General features: G+C 42.4%; 1 protein-coding gene across 1 annotated transcript; it reads right to left on the reverse strand.

The window, feature by feature from the left end:
• Positions 1-2,322: 2,322 nt before the first annotated feature.
• LOC132351538 (small ribosomal subunit protein eS4, X isoform-like) lies at positions 2,323-3,159 on the reverse strand. Its single transcript, XM_059901378.1, has one exon. It carries the CDS (start codon positions 3,140-3,142, stop codon positions 2,351-2,353), a length of 792 nt encoding a protein of 263 aa, XP_059757361.1. The 5' UTR covers positions 3,143-3,159; the 3' UTR covers positions 2,323-2,350.
• Positions 3,160-10,321: the final 7,162 nt, after the last annotated feature.

The following is a 10,321-nucleotide window of genomic DNA, read 5'->3' on the forward strand; positions in this document are numbered from 1 at the left end:
AAGTACTCTGTAGATTTACATTTAACAATCCCTTTTCCTGCTATCTGATGGCTGTGTAACCACCCCAAACTTGTTGGCTTAAAATAATTACCTCATTTATTTGGCTCTAAAATCTGCAATTTGGGCAGGGCTCAGTAGAGACAATTAACCTTTGCTCTACTTGGTGTCAGCTGCACAGGCCCTTAGGGTGGAGGCTGGAAGCACATCATGGCTCAGTCACTCACAGGTATGGTGGTTGATTCTGACTGTTGGCTAGGAGCCTCAGTTCCTTTCCACATGGGCTTCTCCATGTGATCTCTTGGTATGAGCTAGTTTGGACTTCCTCACAGCACATTGGCTTGTTTGAAAGTTGAGCATCCAAAGAAAGAGAAAGCCAGACAGATGCAATATTGCCCATTGTGACTGGGCATCAGAAGTCATGCAATGACATTGCTGCCACATACTGTTGAACAAGTCAGTTACAAAGGTCCACTCTGGTTTAAGAGGAGGGAACACAGACCTTACTTCTCAGTGGAGAAGTGTCAATGGTCAATGTCTCATTATAGGAAGACCATGTGAAATGCGGGGGGGGGGGAATACACACACACACACATATATATATATATCTCCATAATTAGAAAACACAATCTGCCACAGGATCCATATGGAAAAGTTCCTCTGTTTCCAGACTTAGGAGGATACTACTTCACAACTACTACATATCAAACATGAAAACAATTACTCCCTTAGATTTTCATTGCCAGTCATTCAGTTCCTTGCCTTTAGAAATCAAATGGATTTTAGGAAAGGATGATGCATTCACTTCCTGGGGATGAGGCATTCACTTTCCTTTTCTGATCCTGGAATAGCTTCTCTGCTCTAGGCTTGGAGGAAGAATTACTGCCTCTGCCTCACCAGGCCCTCCCCAACTCCATGCTCTTTCTCTTCATCAGAAAGGGTGATGCCCAGGCAAAAGGAGAGTGTCATGATACAGCTACCAGCCCAGGTTACACCCCAAGCTAGGTCCCTTCTGATGTTAACACTTCCATAAGTAAAGAAGAGCATTTCAGCTGAAGAGTCTTTCCTGAATTTAATAAAGCAAAAGGAATATTTATTCCAAATGGGGGTTTAAACTGCATTGTCTTTTTAAAAATTATTTCAATTTTTTTCATAGATTTCTGAGCCAGACTGGTAAACTAAGATTCTAAAAATTTTTGTGGTTGATACAAACTTTTAAGGGAGCTTTAATTTTCCAACAACATCCTTAGTTCCAAGAAGTTCAAACTACCATGTTTTCAAATCAGTGATTTAGCTTGGTCACTGGCCTTCTCATTTGAAGTTTCCCATAAAAGCAAACTTGGGAATCAAGATACTAATTTTTTTTCTTCAAACAAATGAGAAACACTTACTGAATCTAGAAGCCTGAATCAAAACCTATTTCTGCGGACCCAGTTCCAAATTGGGTCCAGTTACAATACCCAATTTCCAAGTAACTGTTCAAGTGTGCTATGGGTTCAAAGCCAACTGGATGTCGGGATATCTTATTCATTTCAGACAAAATGGGATTCCCTGTATCTGAGAAAATAAGGCTACAAATAATACTCCAATAGTTCTTATAACATATTTAACACATAAAGTTAATTATACATTAAATATAAATATGTGTTCTACCTTCCTATGTCCCCCAAGTACTTTAAGATAAACAAGGGCTTAGAAATTAAGAAGTGAGGGTAGGAGAAGAACTTTTTGCTGAGTATACTTAGAGGGGAACAAAACCAAAAGCCTCCACAAAAGACTGATATACAACTATCTAGCACAAACAGGCGTCATCTTACCCAACTCTATTTTCCCTACCAACTGTATCCTAATTGAAAGGGAAAATGGCATTGCACTCACTCTCCCCTTGCATACTCCAGACCTTGTAAGTCTTCATCTTTTAAAATAGGGGATATGTTCTGTATCAAGGGACACCCAAGATTCTGTCTTTTCCCCTAATCAATGCCCATTTCAATTAAGATACAAATGAACTAGCAAGAAATCTGCCCCTTCCCCAGAGCAGAGCTGAACTGGATGAACTGGAGAGTGTATCTCATTTATGTTACAACTTCACAAGGTGGGCACCCAGTCATATTAATTCTATCTCTGGAGCCCTCTAGGGTGTCCCAAGTGAAAGGGATATGCTGATGTAAAAATCTCCCACGCAATTTCCCACACTATTGGAACACGACCTAGCATTAAAGAATAAGACATAGGAACTCAATATTCTTTTTTTGTTTGTTTTTGTTTTTTTTAACACTAAAGAGGATTTTAATTATGTAGTATTATCCATAAGTAAAAAGACTTTGCCAGTCACGTCACTTAAGAGATCATTTTATCCACTGCTCTGTTTGGCTGCCAGTCTCTTGTCTCTCTCCTCAGCAATGGTAAGGCGGATACCCTTTCCACGAGGAAGAGAGATCCATGGTTTGTTGCCTTTGCCAATAATGAAAATGTTGGAGAGCCGGGTGGCAAAGCTATTGCCGCTGGCATCTTTCACATGAACTACATCAAAAGAACCAGGATGTCTCTCCCGGTTAGTGATCACACCAATTCTTCCCAGGTTAGCACCTCCAGTCACCATGCACAGGTTACCAGTGTCAAATTTGATGAAATCAGTAATCTTGCCAGTCTCCAAATCAATCTGAATGGTGTCATTCATCTTGATGAGGGGATCAGGGTAGCGGATGGTGCGAGCATCATGGGTCACCAGATGAGGGATTCCTTTTGTCCCCACAAAGATCTTTCTCACTTTGCATAACTTATACTTGGCCTCCTCAGGTGTAATACGATGAACAGCAAAGCGACCCTTGGTGTCATAGATCAGACGAAAATTCTCTCCAGTCTTGTCAATGCTGATGACATCCATAAAACCAGCAGGGTAAGTTATATCAGTGCGGACCTTGCCATCAATCTTAATGAAACGCTGCATGCAGATCTTCTTTACTTCATCTCCTGTTAGGGCATATTTAAGTCTGTTCCTTAGGAAAATAATTAGGGGGAGACATTCCCTCAGCTTGTGGGGACCGGTAGATGGACGAGGAGCAAACACACCAGTCAGTTTATCCAGCATCCAATGCTTTGGAGCTGCTACACGCTTCAGGTGCTTCTTGGGACCACGAGCCATGACTGCGCTAGGCACGGAAAGAGCGAACTCGATATTCTTGATAGGAACAGTAGCTATTCAGTTTATGCAATTCAGTTGGGTTGAAACACATATGTAGTCATTTCCCCTCTCTAGTTCTATAATTATTCCATTTATATATGTCTGCAGACAGATTGAAAAAAAAAAACTGTGATTAAATGAGTACACTTTTCTTGCTGTTAAAATATTTTATATTAGGTCCAAGCATCAATTAGAAATGGTATTTTGTTACTAGAAAAACAGACTAATATAAAGTGGCTTAAATAATATATAAGTTAATTTCTCTTTTCTGTAAAATGTCTAGAAATGGGAAGTTCAAGCTCATAAGCATGGTTTCACTTGAGGCCTGAGCTCCTTTAGCTCATGTCTTCTCTCTCCATGATCAAAGAGGCTTGCTTATGTATCACCCTTATTAGTTTGTAATTTTCTCAAGGGAAAGGATAGTTTCTTATTTCCCTTTTTAGCCGCAGCACCTAGCATATATTGGCTCTAAGCAGCATTTGTTGAATGAATAAGTAAATATAAGAAAGAATGAATAAGTAAATGAAAAACAAATGGGAGAACAAGTCTAGTGAGGGTAGATTTAAATGTACCACTACTGCACAAGGCAGCAGTACATTTACTGCTCAGTACTTCATTAATGGAAGTATGTATTATATACCAAAGAAAATCTTATGGGAAGAAATAATATTTAAACTGGATATTGAGTGATGGGCAGGATTTGAGTACAAAATAAAGTTGTTCCTTGGTACTAGGAACATAGAATTTGGAGTCAAAAGACTGGCTTGTAGCCCTAACTCAAACATTTACCAGATGTGTAATTTTTGGCAAAGTAAGGAAAACTCTCTAAGCCCTATTTCCTCATCTGTAAAAAGGAGGTAGTAATAATTGACTACCTTATAGATTCTTGAGAGGTTTTCTTTATTCTTTCAACTCTTCTTTTAAATGTATACCATCTCATTTTATTCCACGTTTCTTATAAATTCTTCTATAAATGTGTTAGGAATTTGTGATGGTTAATTTTATGTGCCAACTTGACAGGGCCAAGGGGTGCCCAGATTACATGTCATTTCTCAGTATGTCTATGAGAGTGTTTCTGAATGAGATTAGCATTTGAATCAGTGGACTCAATGAAGTAGATTGCCCTCCCCAATATGAGCAGGTATCATCCAATCCATGAGGGCCTGAATAGAACAAAATGCATAGAAAGGGAGGATTTGTCTTCTTCCTGCCTGCCTGTTTAGCTGAGACATTGGTCTTTTCCTGCTCTGACTTGGATTTACACCATTGGCTTCCCTAGTCCTCAAGTCTTTAGACTTGGACTAGAATTAGACCACTGGCTTTCCTGGGTTTCCAGCTTGAAGACAACAGAGTGTGAAACTTCTCAGATTCCATAATCAATTTATATACACATATATACATATATATGATACATTCAATATCTTATTGGTTCTATATATTATATCATATATATATGAATTGCACTGAATATTGGTTCTGTTTCTCTGAAGGACCCTAATACACTTGTCATAAAGAATTTAATTTTCTTATCACCAAATACATCAAAACTTCCTTCAGCCCCAAGGTACTCAGTGTATATTAAATATTTTATTTTTTCACTTGTTCATTCAATTCATTTATTTATTTTCAGGCAATATTCCACTCCCTGAGGTTTCCATACTAAACAGGTAGATAATGTGAAGCTTTTAGGCAGGGGCATTATGGGAACCTTGCCTGAGAAGTTAATATTTGAGCTGAGATGTGAAGAAGCCATGACCCAGCCATATATATAGCTGGAATTAGACCTGGGGAATAAATATTTCAGGCAGAGAGAACAGCAAGTGAAATGACTGAGAAACAGAGAAAGAGTGTATTAGTTAAGGTAATGCTAACTGTTATAATTTAACTCCAAAATCTCAGTGGCTTAATGTAGTAAACAGTTATTTTCCATTTGATGGCTGAGGTTTTCATTCACAGCAACATCCAGCTAACAGATGAAGAAAGAAAGAAAAGACTGTGTCGGGGGGTCCTTTATGGTCCAGGCTTAAAGTGGTAACCTTTTAACTCTGCTCCCATTTCACTGGCAGGACTCAGTCAATGGCCACACCTAAAAGCAAATAGTGATAAGAAACATCATCTTTGGGTCTCATTCTAATTGAGAGCTCAGAGTAGTGGTTTGCTCAGGAACTAGCCATTTTCTGACACAGGAAGACACTGTGGCTAGAGGTTAATTGGTGAGGGGGCAGGAGAGGAGAAGAAGAGGAGGAAAAGAAGGAAAAGGAGAGGGAGGGAGAGGGAGGGAGAGGGAGGGAAGGAGAAAAACAAACAGAATAATTTGACACTGAGATTTAATCAAAAGCAAAATCAGGCAAGGCTTTTTAGGACTTTGAGAAGTTCTAATCTTAAAGAGTGATGGAAATCCACTGAGAAGTTTTAAGCATGAAAGTTACATGATCAGTTTTACCTTTTTAAAAGATCTCTCTGCTGTGGGCAGAGTGAGTTTGGGAGGGGAAGAGTAGAAGTTTAAGTAGCTACTGGAAAAGTTTAGCTGGAGAATGATTGTGATGTGCTGAAGGATACTGACAGGAGAGACGGAGAAGAGTGGTTGCATTTGAGGTATATTTTGGAGGTAGAGTCAACAGCATATAGATGATTGTAACCATGTTGTGAATAAATGAGTGAATGAATGAATAAATGATGATGCCTAACACTGAGCACATACAGTGTCAGTCTCTGTGCTAAGAACTTTCACGTGGATCAGGACATTTAACTCTTACAGCAATCTTATGACGTTGGTATTACTGTTATATCCATTTTTCAGGTGGAAATTGAGGTTCAGAGAGTTTAAATCACTTGCTCATGGTTATACAAGCCAGGATTAGAACACAGGCACTCTGACTTCAGAGCTTTTACCCTACTGGCCCTAAACGACCCATAATTCTCTCCTAAAGGTAACAAGCCTATTAATGATAATCTTTAAATGACCCCAAACTCTCAGCCCACCATCCCTCTTAGCCCCAGACATACAGAAGATTTCCAAAAGGCATAGTCAAGCACTACAGGTAAAGTCGAAGATGTTAGAGGTATTTATGGTGCCCCATCTTTTGGGGAGTTCACATCTTGTTTCTGAAATCCCTGCCTTTGGTAACTCCTGTTAAAACCAGTTGTAATGTATTTGTAAGATCAATTGCTCAGAGGAGAGTCTGTTCTGAATTATAAAACTGTTGCTGCTAAGGAGCCCCCAGAGGATGGGGAGTCGGGGGTGTGGGGACGCACATGGGTTCAGCATGGCAGGCTCCTATGCTGATAATGAATGGGGAAACGTGGCCAGTAAGGCCCACAGAAAGAAAAACACTTAAGCCTCTTGATGAAAGGCCAGATGAGAAGGTAAGTGTTATAATTCAACTGAAAATAAAAGCCAGCGGCAGGTTATCCTTCCTTCCAGGCAGACAGTTTACGGGACTGCTTTCCTGCCGCTACAGTGGCAGTGATGGATTATCTGGGAAGGTGAAGCAGCTGAGCTGATCCACCCCCCTCCTCTTCCACTCTCAAATCCCCCTCAGGCTACAAGGTTTCAGGGCAGCTTTAATCCCTCTTAGCCTCCCCTCTCCCACAGATCCCAAGACAAGCCCCAGGCGTTGCGGTGCCTGGAGAGCATCCTCCCAAGCTGTTTCCTGAAATCTAAACCTGAAAGACAGGAGTTGGCCTTCAGGTGCTTGCCAGAAGCCTCCATTCATTACCCTGCTGGGAAGGATTGTTGCAGGAGTCGGGGCTGAGAAGGATTGTTTGAGTCTGGCCTCAGAGGGAGTGTTGGTTGTTCAAGAGCGGCTTGTGCAAGGTATGTCTGGAGTGAGCTGTTCATTTCAGGAGGCCCTCAGCGAGCCTTACTGGAGGACGCAACGAGGTTGATGGGGGTGAGGATGGAGGAGTAGTGGGTCCTTTGTCCCAGTCACTTTCTTCCTCCACTCTTAAGACTTTGCTTTCTGCTTTTTCTGCCCCTAATCCTGGTTCCTATCACCATCGGCTTGAGTTGCCAGCCCTTTTAAAGCCATGTATTTTATTTATATTAGGCCCTCTTTGGATCCCTCGAAATATTTCAAGAACTGTAAACATGTCTCTAGTTTTCAAAGTCTAAGGTTCTTGGAGAAATAGTTTTGGATAAGGAGGCCATCTTGGAGTCCCTTAAGTCTCTGTATCATACTTCTTATTCAAAGACTGGCCAGAATTTCTAGACTTAAAGCAAATAGAGATATCATAACAACAGACCAGAGTTATCTTTTTCTATGCTTTGCTTATCCCCTCTGAAGATCTGGCATTCAATACCTGATGCAACAAGTAACACACGAAGTGTGGGAGAAAGCAGATGGAGCAAGCCCCTGGAACCAATTTGTACAGGGATGGTGAACCTGTTTCAGAAAATAATTCTTCACCAAGAACCAGTCCATCTTTTAGTTCCAGTCACATTTACAACTTTTATGTACTCTAAGACACATGTGAGTATGAAAACAGTGGTATGGGTTTTAGAGTAGGACTAACCTGAGTTCAAATTATACCCTTTACAAATAGGGTCTTAAATAATTTTATTTTTTCGGCTATAAAATGAAAGTAATCCCTGAAAAACTACTGTGGGGGTTAAATGAGATATGTAAATCCCCTGACAATAATGAAACGTGTCCCTTTTTTATAGAAGCAGATTTGAATTTAACTAGAAAGGAAATTGAGATTTCCCTTTTTTCTATAATTCTCTGCAGCATATTTCCTGGAAAGCAAAAAGATAAGGATGGTTGTTTTTCTTCCTAGTTACAATAGCAATATGATCTTTTGTATGAAATAACATGTAATACTTTCCAAAGAACATTCACATTCACATTCACTTTGTATCACATTCAGTCTTCACAGCCCATCCACAAATACACACCACTTCAACCCTAGGTCAGTAGCAGGATAACTATACTTTTAATAGCAAAGAAGCACAGGTTTTAGGAGTGGTTATTTAGAAGTGAGGGAGAAGCAAGGAAAAGGGGGTGCAGATTCTACTCCTGATCATCAAGACCTTGTATTCCAGTTGGGGACAGAAGGCCGATCCATGCAAGAACCAAGAAACAATGCTTGTCAGGGCATGGTTAAGAGCAAAATGAGTGAAACTCAAAAGTGCCCCAGTGATTCAGAGAAGGGTGAGAGCAGTGTGAATTGGGGTAGCCTGAAAAGGTCATGTGGCATGTACACTAGGCTTTGCAGGAAGAATACACAGAAAAAGGAGGAGCTTCAAGATGGCGGAAGAATAAGACGTGGAGATCACCTTCCTCCCCACAAATACATCAGAAATACATCTACATGTGGAACAACCCCTACAGAACACCTACTGAACGCTGGCAGAAGACCTCAGACCTCCCAAAAGGCAAGAAACTCCCCACGTACCTGGGTAGGGCAAAAGAAAAAAGAAAAAACAGAGACAAAAGAATAGGGAGGGGACCTGCACCAGTGGGAGGGAGCTGTGAAGGAGGAAAGGTTTCCACGCACTAGGAAGCCCCTTCACGGGCGGAGACTGTGGGTGGCGGAGGGGGGAAGCTTCGGAGCCGCGGAGGAGAGTGCAGCAACAGGGGTGTGGAGGGCAAAGCGGAGAGATTCCTGCACGGAGGACCCGTACCGACCAGCACTCACCAGCCCGAGAGGCTTCTCTGCTCACCCGCCAGGGCGGGCGGGGGCTGGGAGCTGAGGCTCGGGCTTCGGTCGGATCCCAGGGAGAGGACTGGGGTTGGCTGCGTGAACACAGCCTGAAGGGGGCCAGTGCGCCATGGCTAGCCAGGATGGAGTCCGGGAAAAAGTCTGGAGCTGCCAAAGAGGCAAGAGACATTTTCTTGCCTCTTTGTTTCCTGGTGCATGAGGAGGGGGGATTAAGAGCGCTGCTTACAGGAGCTCCAAAGATGGGCGTGAGCCGCGGTTATCAGCGCGGACCCCAGAGACAGGCATGAGACGCTAAGGATGCTGCTGCAGCTACCAAGAAGCCTGTGTGCAAGCACAGGTCACTGTCCACACCGCCCCTCCCGGGAGCCTGTGCAGCCCGCCACTGCCAGGGTCCCGTGATCCAGGGACAACTTCCCCGGGAGAACACACGGTGCGCCTTAGGCTGGTACAACGTCATGCTGGCTGCTGCTGCCGCAGGCTCGCCCCACATTCATACCCCTCCCTCCCCCTGGCCTGAGTGAGCCAGAGCCCCCGAAGCAGCTGCTCCTTTAACCCCGTCCTGTCTGAGTGAAGAACAGATGCCCTCAGGCGACCTACACACAGAGGCAGGGCCAAATCCAAAGCTGAACCCCAGGAGCTGTGTGAACAAAGAAGAGAAAGGGAAATCTCTCCCAGAAGCCTCAGAAGCAGTGGATTAAATCTCCACAGTCAACTTGATGTACCCTGCATCTGTGGAATACAACGAATCATCCCAAATTGAGGAGGTAGACTTTGGGAGCAACAATATATATATATTTTTTCCCCTTTTTCTCTTTTTGTGAGCATGTATACGTATGCTTCTGTGTGTGATTTTGCCTGTATAGCTTTGCTTTTACCATTTGTCCCAGGGTTTTGTCTGTCCAATTTTTTTGTTTGTTTGTTTTTTACTATAGTTTTCAGTGCTTGTTATCATTGGTGAATTTTTTTTTTTTTCATTTGGTTGTTCTCTTCTTTCTTTTTAATTACTTAAGAAAAAATTTTTTAATAATTATTATTTGTTTTTTATTTTAATAACTTTAAAAAAAAATCTTTTTCTTTCCTCCTTTCTTTCTTTTCTTTTTTCTCCCTTTTATTCTGAGCCATGTGGATGACAGGCTCTTGGTGCTCCAGCCACACATCAGGGCTGTGCCTCAGAGGTGGGAGAGCCAACTTCAGGACACTGGTCCACCAGAGACCTCCCAGCTCCACGCAGTATCAAATGGCGAAAATCTCCCAGAGATCTACCTCTCAACGCCAAGACCCAGCTCCACTCAACGACCAGCAAGCTACAGTGCTGAACACCCTATGCCAAACAACGAACAAGACAGGAACACAACCCCACCCATTAGCAGAGAGGCTGCCTAAAATCATAATAAGGTCACAGACACCCCAAAACACACCAGCAGACGTGGACCTGCCCACCAGAAAGACAACATCCAGCCTCATCAACCAGAACAC

The sequence above is a fragment of the Balaenoptera ricei genome, chromosome 1 (genome assembly GCF_028023285.1).
Source record: "Balaenoptera ricei isolate mBalRic1 chromosome 1, mBalRic1.hap2, whole genome shotgun sequence".
NCBI classification, from domain to species: Eukaryota; Metazoa; Chordata; class Mammalia; order Artiodactyla; family Balaenopteridae; genus Balaenoptera; species Balaenoptera ricei.

Coding starts and splice junctions, on each gene's coding strand:
- LOC132351538 (XM_059901378.1), bottom strand. CDS start 3,142: ATGGCTCGTGGTCCCAAGAAGCACCTGAAGCGTGTAGCAGCTCCAAAG.